At 43.0% G+C, this 14,744-nt stretch overlaps 1 protein-coding gene across 1 annotated transcript; it reads left to right on the top strand.

Annotated features, from left to right (window-relative positions):
• Nucleotides 1-8,870: 8,870 nt before the first annotated feature.
• LOC309721087 (inverted formin-2-like) lies at nt 8,871-14,744 on the top strand. Its single transcript, XM_082558442.1, has 4 exons — nt 8,871-9,531; nt 13,237-13,398; nt 13,486-13,747; nt 13,960-14,744. The coding sequence occupies exons 2-4, from the start codon at nt 13,270-13,272 to the stop codon at nt 14,199-14,201; spliced, it is 633 nt and encodes a 210-aa protein (XP_082414568.1). The 5' UTR covers nt 8,871-9,531; nt 13,237-13,269; the 3' UTR covers nt 14,202-14,744.

Below are 14,744 nucleotides of genomic sequence, written 5' to 3'. Positions count from 1 at the left end.
GGGCAAGGGACGAAAACAGGGCGTTGTTGGAATGCTACTACGCAAGTAACCCCGGCGGAAGGGGCTACATGAATAGGATGAGGGACCTATGGATTCTTCGATACCCAACATCCACAATGACGGCGAAACAACTAGTAGCTCAGTGTTCCAACATTCGAAAGAAGGGACTCCTCTCACAGCTAGAGATTGACGAGGTACAACACAAATGCTACGGCAAGGAGGAGTCAGGACGCCAGGTCAGGGGGGAGATATCATCACCCCCACCCGAGATTGGGTACATAGCCCCAAGTGTGATAGGAGAAGGATCGTTGAGTGCGAGAGGAACTGACCTGAAAAATAGGATCATGGCCAAACTTGAAACCTGGATCCCCCGTAGCCGGTTACCAAGATTACGTGAAGTACCCTCAGAAGGTCTGCTAGATGATGTTAATGCAGCACTACGGGCAATACCTACAACCACGATTACCGACACTAACAAGCTGATCTACAATACGGCAGCAGTGATCAGTGAGATGCTTGGCTACAAGTTGAACAGCCACAAGGGGCAGTACCCTCCATGGAGAAGGAGGCTAGAGGGCAAGATCAAAGTAGCACGGAGAGAGGTTAGCCAACTAACGGAGTTGCAGAAAGGTGCGACGAATAAGGTGCCTAAGAAATACAGCAAGCTGTCCATACCTGAGGCCTTGGAAACTGCCAAGCAAAGACTCACAGCCTTGGCCAGCCGCTTGAGGAGGTACACCAGAGAGATAGAAGGCAGGAGAATAAACCAGCTGTTCTCCACAGAACCAGCAAAGGTGTACTCTCAGTGGCAAGGGAACAATAAGAGAACAGCACCACCAAGGCTGGAGACGGAGCAATACTGGAAGAGCATATGGAAGAAGGATGCAACCCATAACGGCAATGCTCAGTGGCTAGAGGATCTGAGGGCAGACCACAGCGACCTCCCTGAACAGGGTCCAGTAACCATCACAGTGGCAGATATCCAAGAAAGGGTCTCCAGTATGAAGAGTTGGACAGCACCAGGGCCCGACATGGTTCACGCCTACTGGCTGAAGAAGCTGACTGCACTCCACGAGCGTCTGGCAGCACAAATGAACCAGCTGCTAGTTAACGAGATACACCCGGAATGGCTAACTGAAGGCCGGACGGTCCTGATCCCCAAGGACCCCAAGAAGGGACCGGTCCCCTCCAACTACCGACCAATAACCTGCCTCAGTACTACATGGAAGCTCCTGTCAGGCATCATATCGGCTAAGATGAACAGGCACATGGGTCAATACATGAGCGGGACACAGAAAGGAATTGGCAAGAATACCAGAGGCGCAAAACACCAGCTACTGGTAGATAGAACAATCAGCCGAGACTGCAAGACCAGACTGACCAACCTGTGCACTGCCTGGATTGATTACAAGAAGGCCTATGACTCAATGCCCCACAGCTGGATACTGGAATGCCTAGAATTGTACAAGATCAATGGGACCCTAAGAGCCTTCATCAGGAACTCAATGGGGATGTGGCGTACAACACTAGAGGCCAACTCCAAGCCCATAGCACAAGTCACCATCAAGTGCGGGATCTACCAAGGAGATGCTCTGTCCCCACTGCTGTTCTGCATAGGCCTGAACCCCCTCAGTGAGATCATTAACAAGACTGGCTACGGATACCGATTACGGAACGGAGCAGTTGTCAGCCACCTCCTGTACATGGATGACATCAAGCTGTATGCCAAGAGTGAACGAGACATCGATTCACTGATCCACACTACCAGGCTATACAGCAATGACATTGGAATGTCGTTCGGACTGGAGAAGTGTAGTCGGATGGTAACAAAGAGAGGGAAGGTAGTCAGAACTGAGGGGATTGAACTACCAGAAGGCAACATTGCAGACATAGAGGACAGTTACAAGTACCTGGGGATCCCGCAGGCGAATGGGAACCATGAAGAGGCCGCTAGAAAAGCTGCAACCACCAAGTACCTGCAGAGGGTCAGGCAAGTCCTGAGGAGTCAGCTGAATGGTAAGAACAAGATCCGGGCCATCAACACGTACGCCCTGCCCGTGATCAGGTACCCTGCTGGGGTAATAGGCTGGCCAAAGGAGGAGATAGAAGCCACTGACATAAAGACAAGAAAGCTCCTTACCATGCATGGAGGGTTTCACCCCAAGTCCAGCACCCTGAGGCTGTACGCTAAGCGGAAGGAAGGGGGCCGGGGACTGGTGAGTGTCAGCACCACAGTCCAGGATGAGACAACGAACATCCAAGAATACATTGGGAAGATGGCCCCAACTGACCGAGTGCTCAGTGAATACCTCAGGCAGCAGAAACCCAAGAAAGAGGAGGGAGACGAGGAACCATCATGGAAGGACAGGCCCCTGCACGGTATGTACCACCGGCAGATAGAGGAGGTGGCTGATATCCAGAAATCCTACCAGTGGCTGGACAAAGCTGGACTGAAAGACAGCACAGAGGCACTAATCATGGCAGCACAAGAACAAGCTCTGAGCACAAGATCCATAGAGGCTGGGGTCTATCACACCAGGCAAGACCCCAGGTGCAGGCTGTGTAAAGATGCCCCAGAGACAATCCAGCACATAACAGCAGGGTGCAAGATGCTAGCAGGCAAGGCATACATGGAACGCCATAACCAAGTGGCCGGCATAGTGTACAGGAACATCTGTGCCGAGTATAACCTGGAAGTCCCGAGGTCAAAATGGGAGATGCCCCCAAGGGTGGTGGAGAATGACCGAGCTAAGATCCTGTGGGACTTCCAGATACAGACGGACAAAATGGTGGTGGCTAACCAACCGGACATAGTGGTGGTAGACAAACAGAAGAAGACGGCCGTAGTGATCGATGTAGCGGTTCCGAATGACAGCAATATCAGGAAGAAGGAACACGAGAAGCTGGAGAAATACCAAGGGCTCAGAGAAGAGCTCGAGAGGATGTGGAGGGTGAAGGTAACGGTGGTCCCCGTGGTAATCGGAGCACTAGGTGCGGTGACTCCCAAGATAGGCGAGTGGCTCCAGCAGATCCCGGGAACAACATCGGAGATCTCTGTCCAGAAGAGCGCAGTCCTGGGAACAGCTAAGATACTGCGCAGGACCCTCAAGCTCCCAGGCCTCTGGTAGAGGACCCGAGCTTGAAGGATAAACCGCCCGCAGGGGCGTGCTGGGTGTTTTTTTTTTTTTGTATATGTATATATATATATATATATATATGTATATGTGTATGTATATATATATATATATATATATATATATATATATATATACATACATATATATATACATACATATATATATATATATATATATATGTATACACACACACACACACACACACATACACATTTGTATATATATATGTACATGTGCGCGCGTTTGTGTACATATAAAAAGCACTGTTTTCGTCCGCTAGAGTGGGATTTTCACGGCATATTCTGCACCACATCATTTGTTTGAAGCCAGCTCACCTCCTGCAACCACTTTTCCGAGAATACGCGCTTGTTTTGCGATTCGGACTCCTGACATTTCTTTGAAAGTGGAGGGACACCAAAGTATTTGCTTAAAGGAGCTTGCTTCTTCAACATCTTTAAGAGTTCTAAACAAATGTCTGTCCTCCTCCAGAAAATCTGCAAACCATTTTTCCAAAAAATTAGCTACACCCAAATGAAAGAATTTAGAAAAATCAGTACAAGGAAGAGAAATTCACAGAGAAGAAGCAATGAGAGTAATTAAACAGCTGAATTTAGTCACTCGGTTTACGCTAAAAATATGGTTTAATCTGGTACAAAAATACAAACTGGAAAAAGAGCTCGGACTGCTTCAATGGATCGCTTATGATAAGGGTTTTTTCCCTTGTTCTATGGACCAAAGATTTAAACAGTGGATTCCTAATGGATTAACAGCGATATGTACACTAATTAAAGATAGGAATTCTATGAACTTCCAGGAGATTAAACAACAACATATGTAAAAGTGAAGTGGCAGAGAGACTTGGGACTGAACATATTTGATGAGGAATGGTCACAAATCTGGAAAACACAGCAGTCAACAACATCATCATTACGTGCCTGAAGATTACATTGCTGGAAAAATGTAATTAGATTTTTTATGACACCCAGAATTAGGAACAAACACACTTCATTACCACAACCGTGTTGGAAAAGCTGTGGAGATGTAATTGTGAATCATTCCCATGTATTTTGGTTCTCTCCCAAGATCCGGAAATTTGAGGAAGATGTTCATTTAGTTATAGGTTAAAATTCTGGGTTATGCTGTATCTCAGTCTTGTACATTATTATGTCTTGGTGTCATTACGGGAAATGTGTTGAACAAAGATAGAGACATATTGAAAATTATGCTTGCAGCCTGTAAATTGGCAATCACAAGAAAATGTACAAGATAGACCCACCATCGCAGGATGAATAGATCAAAATTATAGATGAAATACAAATCATGGAACAATTGACTTACTCCCACTTTCAATACCATTGAAAGTGGGAGAAATGGACTGAGTACAAACTCGACAGGAAAAAGACCATCACACTGATAATGAGAAATAATCAAATTCTAGAAAAATGGTAACCCAACACGTTCTTTTTTTCACCTGGTTTATTTATTTATTTACCTACTTTTTATTTTATCATTTTATTCTTTCTTTTTATCTTCTGTTTGTTGTTATCCTCTACCCCCACTGTACAATGTTTAAAGAAAAACAATAAAAAGAAAGTTAAAAAAAGAAAGTAAAAAGAAAGATATAACATATGTATGTGAAGGAGAGGAAATAAAGTGGAAATTTAATTTTAACATGTATTTCCTACAGGTGCAAAGAGTTAAGGTCCCCATCATCTCTTACACAAACCTCCTCATCTCACATCTAATCCAGATGTGTATAATGATTGCTTGGGTGGCGAGAGTGGAACGAAGCATCTGTGTTATGATTCACGTCTCATGTGCTATGGCCAGTCTTTACTTCAAGATGTGCATCGCTTTGGAAAGGTACTTCCATCTGTGTACTTGGATGTCTATGAATGTTGTTTTCTACTGGAAAGCATCATTATTGTCAGAAACATACCATTCTGTACTGTGATAATCATAATATGTTCGCATCCTGTGTTACAGATGTTTCTTCTTTGCCTACCCACTGTTGGACTGCCTCAGACAAACTAGGAGTTCTGTGCTGGTCTGTGTCCTGGTCTGGGCTTTTTGTATTGTCAGTGTTCCTCTTGCCATAATCTTAAAAGAATTTGTACGTTTAATTATTTATGCCCTCCTTCCTGCCCCTATGTCCATCTTCTGCTTAGCCTGGACTTTCACAGCCCTGCCTGCTGCCACCTCAGTGCCCACTGAAGACAAACGAAGAAGTCTGGGAACTTTGGTTCTGTTGTTCTTTAACTACTTTGTCATGATTCTTCCCACACTGATTTTTCCAATTTTAGATTTTTTAGCAGATATAAATTTATTCTGTCTTTTCATTCCAGTTTCAATCTTGTTTCTGCTTTGTCCTTTTGTGGACTTGATTTTGTTCCTTTTCATGCAAAAAGGATGCATAGACAAGCTGCTAGTCTGTCTGTGCTGCTGTATTATGAACATCACTGTATCAGATGTAGCAGCTGATTATCACTGTAACTGATGGTAACACGGAAAGGACAGCTGATGCAGTCAAAGTGAGTCAAATGTAGATAGAACAGAGAAAATAATCAAACAGCATCCTTTACAAATATTATTTAGTGTTGCCATCAACCAACAGATAAATACCAAGAATCTGAGCAGTACTGCTCTCAGCTGAAGTGGCTCTGGTTTTAGATTTCCAATTAATGTTGTATTTACTATATATATATATATTTTTTTATTTTTTTTATTTTTTATTTTTTGTATAAAATTGTATATTGCGATACAATAACCATTTTAGTACTGAGGTTGTGCTTGCTGGCTGATTACAGTTAATTTAGTAATGAAGTTTCTACACCACCACTATATTCGAATATTATTGTAAATAACTGGACTGAACAAACACACCAGCTGGTCATATGGATAGAGGTTTTGTACAGATGAATTGCATACATTTCAAGGGAAACATTATTATTAAATGCTTAAGAATTTAACAAAGGTACAAAGAATTGTTGTTGCTCTTTTTGCTGCTCTGCAGTGCATTGTTTTCTTCAATATTTTAAAGGTTTTCTGTATAATTATCTGGGTTTATAGTCAACTGGATTTTTCACTTTTTGTTAAACTTACCATCATTATTGTATTATATATCTTGCAATAATATTACTAATATTAATAACAACTTTACTGATAAGTTTGCAGTCTCATGTGATAGGTTGTGTTCGGCAGTCTCATCAAGTCTCTAAGATAAGATAAGATACGACTTCATTGATCACACGTTGGGGAAATTTGTGTGTACAGATAGCAGAAGAAAAATACAGACAAATAAAAAAGAAAGAAGATAATACACTATATACAACGGTAGCATACACAATATGTGATTATGGATATAAATTTAATTATTCTAAGGATTGCTCATCTCTGGGGTTATCAGCCACCTAAAGCAACCTCTAAGATATATATAATAATTTACTTGTACTACAAAATGAACATACAGAAATATGTATAGAAAGACCTTCAACAGATTGCTTATTGGATATTGAAATTATACATGGTAGCACTTTCTATTACAGCTTGGTAATAAAGGTGAATAGTAGGATAACAAGGGGGAAACAACAGGGTAATAATGCGGTAATTTCTAAGTTATTACTATGCAACTACCAAAGTAATAACCATGTAATATCAAAATTCTCCTGACCATTTATCAATGGTCATGAGAATGAAGATTGGGGAAACCTGCAGTCAGCTGAGACTGAAGAAGTCACTTGGATAAGTGACAAAACGTTTCTCCCACTGAAAACGCTACGTCCAGATGAACTTTTGGTCCCGGAGAGGTACATTTTTCTCCAAAGCCTAATGAAGGGGGTTAACCTTGCAACTGCTCTAGGTAGGATATTTTATAGCACTTTAGTTTTAATCTTGCAGGCCTGCTAAAAAGGACAGATTATTAAATTTACGTATCCAAAAATGTTGATCTCTCCATAGGGATTAAACCTGACAAGTTTTCTTTAAGTGCACTGTAAAAAATCTTAGGGACTGGTTTAGGCCATGGCTGAGTATAATTTTTTGCCTGGAAAGAGAAAGCAACCCAATACGGAGCCCCGCAGGGGACATGGGAGAAAAAAAAAATTAGGGAGAAAAAAAAAAATTAGGGAGAAAAAAAAAATTAAGACGGACTTTTGCGAGATCCCGAGTTTGTTTTGCGAGATCTCGCAAAACTCCAACAATGGCGGCCGCTACTTAGTTGTAATATTACTCTTTCTGGGTCACAAAATACACTCTTAAGATCTTTTGAGGCGTGAATGTAGTTGTGTAAACGTCAGATACCTGCTCGGTTTACAAGACATCACATATTTGCAAAAGTGGAGATCTGACACTCACTAGCTCGAAGCTAACGGGAGGTCGAGACCTACTACAGCCGGGAGGAACACCGCTTTCCCGGCACATCGTGCCTCGACCTCCCGGTCGGCTTCGAGCTGGCGGCCTCGGAAGAATGCGGCTAAAACTTTTGCGAGCTCTCGCAAAAGTCCGTCTTAATTTTTTTTTCTCCCTAATTATTTTTTTTTTCTCCCTAATTTTTTTTTTTCTCCCATGTCCGCTGCGGGGCTCCGTGACCCAAAGCTAACTGCCAGGATTACATGTTTTTTACTGAAAAATACATTAGCCAGATCAAACATGTTGCAATATTCTGACCCTTTCTCAACCTCCACACCAAGTCAGTCGGCCTCAGTTTTTTCCTGGTTTTCCTTAACCTGATTTTCACGTGTCCCCACACTAAAAACAGTCTTCATTGTTCCTCTATGTTCTCTTCTCCCTCCTTGTTATCTTCTTCCTCCTGTCTGCTGCTGTCTTTCTCTCCCACATCCCGCAGCAGTTCATGGCTGTGACATCCCATACGGAAAAGATAGATATAAATCTTATAAAGTTTGTATCTGTCTTGTGTGAAACATGTATGAAAAGCATACAAGAGTGAAAACAGATACAAGATCCCTTGAAAAATTATATAAATGAAACTTGTATGTTTTGGATGCTTACTAAAACAATATATGAAAGTAATGAGAAAGTGGCCACTTTCATTAGTGGCCACTTATATGATTCACTATATGAAGTAGGCCACATCTTATGCAAGACTTATAAGTTTGTTCTATTTCTTTTCCGTATGGGATGTGCATTATCAGTGATACTTTTTTTTTTTTACAGTTTTTCTTCAGCCTTGTCTTGTTTTTCAGTCTCTTTTGTTGAAACTTTACTCCATCTGTGGCAAATTTCAAACTCAGACAGTCTTTCTGAGTCCACTCAGACACAGTGATATTGCAGGTGAACTTCCCAGCTTGTGATTCTCCATCCACCATGCTGTTTAATGTGCAACTGCTCCCTTTAACGTTTAAGGCATTTTTCAAGAATTATCTTTCATAATTCTCAGAATGCATTCAGTTTCATTAATTGTTACTTATTTATTCTTATTCTTTATTCATACCTTTATTATTGTTTATCTATAAAGAGTGTTTGGTTTCTCTTTTTTTTTCAAAAACAGGAAACTGGACTTTTTCTGTTTTAGGGTCTTTTAGGGTCTGGCCCACCAAAAAAAATGTAATAATACTAAAAGGGTTTTTAGTATTATTTCATATTTTTTCATTCTACTTTATTTATTTTGTGTCCCCTAGGGGCAGCTGGTGACCTGCAGTATCACCCTCTGCTATCCAGTTTACTGTCTGCACCCTTGTCAGTCTGTCTCTCTGTTACCCCTGCTTCACTTCCTATTCCCTTTCTTACTCATGTCTCACTTTATGCCTCTGACACTTGCAAAATACTTCACTCAGAACATTCAAAATCACTCTTTCCACAGTTTGCAATACTTCACTCAGGACAGTCACAATCATGTTCTCACACAATTTACAATAGCACTATTCTATTTGTTCCACTGCCTTATGCGTTAGGGCAAACTCCTCAGCCAGGACAGCTGCCTCTTGTAACGTGGCCACCTTCTGCATGCTCAGGTACATCACTGTCTGCTCAGGAAAACAGTTCTTAAACTCCTCCAGCAATATTAACTCGCACAGCGACTTAAAGTCTACAACAACACTCGCCTGACTCCAACTATCAAACAATATACACAGCAAAAACTGGAGTGTTAAAATTTCAGGGTTAAAGATGTTAGAGTTGATTTCCACTCTCAAAGTGTCATTTTAACACATTCTGATTCAAATAGTGTTCAGTGTTGGAGTTATTAAACAGTGTTATTCAAGTCCAAGCAAATGAACTCTGAAGAGAGTTATTTAACTTGGCAGGCCCCTGGGCTTCTGCCCAGGTAAACCCGTGGATCAATTAATAGTTTGCTCTGCCGGGCCGATTTTCCATGTGCTTCTGCTGGTTACACCGTGGTGGATGCCTGCCGTACTCATTGGAGTATTTTACACAAACGGTAAGTTATTCAAACTTATATAAAATTCACGGTATTCTATCGGCGCAGTGAGGTTTTCTTGATGTTTCTTGGTGTTCGGTTGCTGAAAACGAGCTTTAATAGAGGAGGAGATGTGTCGAAAATTCTATTTAGCCTCCAATGCTAATGTTAATGTTGCAGTCTTTTTACTCGTGAGTGACGGTAGACACTGCACGTGGAAGCGCCGCGCCACGTTCAGCTTTTTCCCTGTTCACACAGACACGTCTTTCTCCACGCCAGTTCATGAGCGTTTTTGCTTCTCTGTTTATTCAGAGCAATTTTTTCACAATTGATAAGTAAATAACATCCCAAAATAATTGAAGAGAGCTTGTTTTAGTCACTCCTGCTTTTACTTTGACATTGTCAAAGGCTTTTACTTTGGAAGTCAAAATCAGAATGACTTGATATTGATATGGTATCACTGTGGGGCTGTATACTGTTGATCTAAAGTGGAATTATCCTGTTGAAACATGAATTTTTCATTTAAGAGCATTTTGAAATCGTTAAAAGAGTAGGTCGTATATGGACAATTTGAAAAGGCTTTTATTTTGGAAGGCAAAATAAGATGGCCTTGATAGTGACAGGGCACAATTAGGGTACAAGGCTGTGTCATATAGTAGTGATGGCCAAATGAAGCTTTCCGAAGCACTGAAGCTTGTATTGAAAAATGGTTCATTACTCGAAGCTTTTCAACACAGTCCTCTCCGGTGACATCTGGTGGCGAATATTTTGAAGAGCAGCTTGAATCTGCAAAATAAAACGGACTGCTCAATAAAAAATTCACTGGGTGAATGGGTTAAATGCAGAGGAACTATTTCCCTATGGGGACTAACACGCACACTCAATCATCACTGCTCACTCAAGAGTGGAGTTCTCTCTGATATTGGGCCACCGTTCCGTTGCTTTGAACATGTAATTGGTTTTGTTTTCTCGATTGGGGGGCTGAAAAAAATGTAATGCGTATTTGCGTAATACATTTTGATCAATAAACTTTCCCTATTTAAACATGCACTATGGTGTGGCCTTTCTTTGCTCATAACTCCTTTATGTTGGTAAATACAATAAGTGAGCAACATATACAATATACATATGAGACTGCACAGCACATTATGGAGTATGCCCCTGCTGTGGAGTCCTGCCCCCATCTACTTGTCATTTAATCACTGGACAGCTGGACAGGTTCATACAAAATATTAGATTAGGCCAATTGTCCTATACATATTTTTGACCTAGGGGTGGGATTGATTGTGAACTGGAAAGGGAAAATGCTTAGGGGCTGAGTACGGCTGCATCGTTACTGATTTGTAGAATCATTTTGATTCCATACAGGATCCGATTCAATTTGATTGGAATCTTGAAAGTTTTGCCTCAGTCAGAAATATTACAATTCTGGTCATCTATCAGTATATATCCATAATTTCGTATCTATTAAAAGAAAGCTGACACATGTGAGACTTAATTAGAGATGTAAACAGAGAGTTATGAACCTGCAGCTGCAGAAGCCAGCGAAAAAAAAAAAAGAGGCAAACACAGCGCGGACCCGACGACGCACCAAAATCTGACTCTGACGCGTCGGGTCCGCGCTCTGTGTTTACGTTTGTATGCAGAATCCGTAAACCTGCTCCCAGGTACTGTTTTAGCTGTATGGTGTTTGACGACATGTTGTGAGGTTTAACCTGAGATGCTGGCGTTTCAGGCATAATAACGTTAATTTACAAATCGACACAGGATTGTAATGAATCAATATAAATTTATCCAATTTAGCATGGATTGTAATCAGAAAGGCAATAATCAAAACCCACCCCTAATCAAGAACTTGCAAAGTAAAAACATGATCTATGTCAGGTAGCCCTTTTGTAATTTACATTTAAAAAGAGGATTAGTGTTACTGTGCGCTGGCTGAGTCTGTTTCTTTTCTTAGAAATAGTTTCTCCTGCCTTGGAGAAAATCCACTTGCATGGAACAGCACCGAGTGAACTGAAGCTCAGACACTAAATTCGATTAATTTTGAAGGGAGTCCGGTTTGGCAGGCACAGCTCGACCTGTCAGCGGTTTTTAGCCACAACTGTGTTTAAACTTTTGAACCTTTGAATCGGAGCATGCGGGTCTGCTCTTATCCAATCACTGTATTGATCCATCAGCACTGAGATCAATGCATTTGTTCTTCTGTGAGGGTGTACCACTGACAGATATGCGCATGTGTACAGTGAAAGGTCTGTTTAAGTTGTTAAATGATGACAAACACCTGAGCTTCAGGTTTAAAGGATCATCCCTCAGTTTTTCCCGATACTGGAACAACTAGTGCTGAGTTTGTTTGCTGGTCCTTCTCTGAAGACTGAAACCTGCTGCTGCTGATGAGGAGCATTTGTTTCCGTGGTTAAAGTTCTGCTGCCGGGCGTGAGGAGGAGGCCACAGTTTAACCAAGCGATGAAGCATCTGTCCAAAAAGAGGAAGAGTCTTTATCCTGAGCTCATCTGCTGAGAAGGAATTTCTCCCCCCAGTCAGTCTGTCTTCACTCACACACACACCCACACACACCTTTACAGGTGAATTTCCTGCCTGTGTTTCTGCTGGTTTACACAGTCAGTGCTCACTTTATTAGGACCATGTTGCAGTGAGTCTGAAAGTTTCATGGTTGTGTTTAATATTCTGAAGCTTTACTGACGCAGGAAGGCTGGCTGGATGGGGGGGGGGATTCAAATGCCCCGGGGGAGATTTGAATCCAGGCCTCTGGAAACACCCTTTGACCATGTGACTGACCTACTCCACCTTTCAAGTTTAAAGTTCAGGTTTTCTCACAGCGGCGCGTTAATGTGGCGAGCGTGCTCAGCTGTCAGGACATGCACACGCACTGAATACCAGAAATACCACATAGCTGACATATTTCACCCACCACGCTGTGACGTGCAGTCACTCTTCTTCACTGATGAAGACTCTGCAACACACTGAGTGCAGGATTCACGTAGCCTTCAGTCTGATTCATTCACTTTCCAAATCACAGCCACGATAGCTGTGAGCGCTTCGTGTTTATTTTTCTGTTACTGGAGCCAATCATGTGCTTTATTATCAGTCTGTTAATCAGCTGATCCTTCAGCCTGATTCACTGCATTCTTCTTCTTTTTCTCTGTTTCTTGTTATTCATGCATTCCACAGAGTGCCTTTGTCCTGTCTTCCTTCCCTCTCCCAAACTGGTCTGAGCCTGGCTCTGCTGGAGGTTTCTTCCTGTTAAAATTGAGGTTTTCCTTGCCACTGTCACAAAACTTCTTACTCATATGGTTGTTGAGAGTACAAAGACAGTACAGCATCTCAAGGTGACTGTTGTTGTGATTTGGAGCTTTGATTCGGAGCTGAATAAAACCAAGTTAAAACTGGTCCACATCAGAAGTGTACTCGAGCTGTCAGTCAGGAACATAATTCAAATAATAATTTATGACACAACTAAAGCCAAATGGAGTCCAATCACAGTAAAGGACTCTGACCTCCTGAGCAGATAAAGGCGTCCACTGGAGGAGCTCAGTTTGTGACTCAGAGATGTGTTAATGAATGTGAAACTGTGAGCCCGAGGCAGGCTGACACGGGCGTGATGTCATCGCTTGTGTCAGGTCTGCTTGTCATGGACGTTAAAAAGATGATGATGTCATTGATTGTTTGTGATTGATTACCTGTATCTGTTTTAACCCTCGTCAGCTCAAACATCGGTAAAACCTTTAGCCTGTCATCATGGCAACCAGTACCAAATGGGGGGCGGTAAAGGACCAGTTGACCAGAGGCCCCGCCACAGTCACTGACGGCAAGGTGGAGGCCAATCTGGAGAACGCTGACCCCGAGCTCTGCATCCGACTGCTGCAGGTAGGAAAGAAGCAGAACCTCAGGAGTCCTGCAGGGGAAGGAGAGGGCGTCTCACAGCTCTGACCGATGGTCACTCTGCCCCTCCAGGTTCCCACAGTGGTGAACTACTCGGGTCTGCAGCGGCGGCTGGAGGTGAGTAATCAGTCATGGATGGTGCAGTTCCTTGAACTACAGGGTTTGGACCTCCTGCTGGAGGCGCTGGAGGCTCTGTCGGGCCGCGGCTGCGCCCACATCGCCGATGCTCTGCTGCAGCTCACCTGCGTCAGCTGTGTCCGGACCATCATGAACTCGTCCGCAGGGCTGCATTTCATCCTGGACAACGAGGGCTACATCAGGATGCTGGCTCAAGGTGGGTGGAGGACCAGAAAGTTAGAATGAAGCAGATCTGCCTTAAAACCACCTTAAAATCATATTTACACGCTACCCTGAGCAACAGGTAGACTCAGGTGGCTGTTCCAGCCTAAGCTAAGCAGGTAGCCGGTGTACCTGTGAGGTGAAGATGACGACTCAGAGTCATTACTTATGAAAGCGGTAACTCCACCTCCTCCTATATGCCCTCAGCTCTCGACACGTCCAATGTCATGGTGAAGATGCAGCTGTTCCAGCTGCTGGCTGCTCTTGCCGTCTTCGACCCTCGGGGACACCACCTCGTCTTCGATGCACTCGACAACTACAAGGTATGCTCATGTCCTCGTCCACTTCCTCCTCTCTCCTTATTTCCTTCCTGTCCTTCCTTTTTTCCTTTTTTCCCTTCCTTCTCGGTCTCCTCTGAGGTGATTTGTGATTTCATGAGATCAGTTTAAGTAATCTGAACTCTGCCTCACGATGGCAGTCAGGACAGTTGGCGCTCAGTCATATAAACAGTTAAATGTTGCTGTAGGTCCAGGTCACTTTCAGAGGCTCTCTTGGCTGATTTCATTTGTTTAGAGGGGCATGTTTACCTGCTTGATGGACGAACCAACAGATGTCGCATGAGCTGGATGGGGAGACATGAGCAGGCCATTTGGGTCGGTTTGAAAAGCTTTATCGGCAGGACGTTAGCAAAAGGAAGTGCGAGTCAGTTTCACTTAGTTTCAAGGCTAACATGACAAGCAGAACAGCTCAAACTGAAAGCCACTGGCTGATTACCTAAGTCAGCAGAGAGCTCACAAAGCTCCACCACAGCTCCTCGCTGCCAGGTGAGAGCAACGACGACGTGGTCTGTGTACCATCAGGGCGTAACTGCAGATACACCATAACAAACAGCTGAACCTCAGACGCTGCAGATCTTATCGTCCCCGCCCAGCCTGTTCTCACAGGCTCTGAACTTACAGCATGGAATCATGGGATACCACACGTGTGCACAC

The sequence above is a fragment of the Aulonocara stuartgranti genome (genome assembly GCF_965226115.1).
Source record: "Aulonocara stuartgranti genome assembly, chromosome: 13".
Taxonomy (NCBI): Eukaryota; Metazoa; Chordata; class Actinopteri; order Cichliformes; family Cichlidae; genus Aulonocara; species Aulonocara stuartgranti.
Note: the sequence above shows the minus strand (reverse complement) of the source record. Positions and strands in the feature narration are given on the sequence as shown.

Bases quoted from the DNA above. Each gene is read 5' to 3' on its own strand.
- LOC309721087 (XM_082558442.1), top strand. From the start codon at position 13,270: ATGGCAACCAGTACCAAATGGGGGGCGGTAAAGGACCAGTTGACCAGA. The intron at 13,399-13,485 runs GTAGGAAAGAAG...CTGCCCCTCCAG, and splicing joins TCTGCATCCGACTGCTGCAG to GTTCCCACAGTGGTGAACTA. The intron at 13,748-13,959 runs GTGGGTGGAGGA...ATATGCCCTCAG, and splicing joins CATCAGGATGCTGGCTCAAG to CTCTCGACACGTCCAATGTC.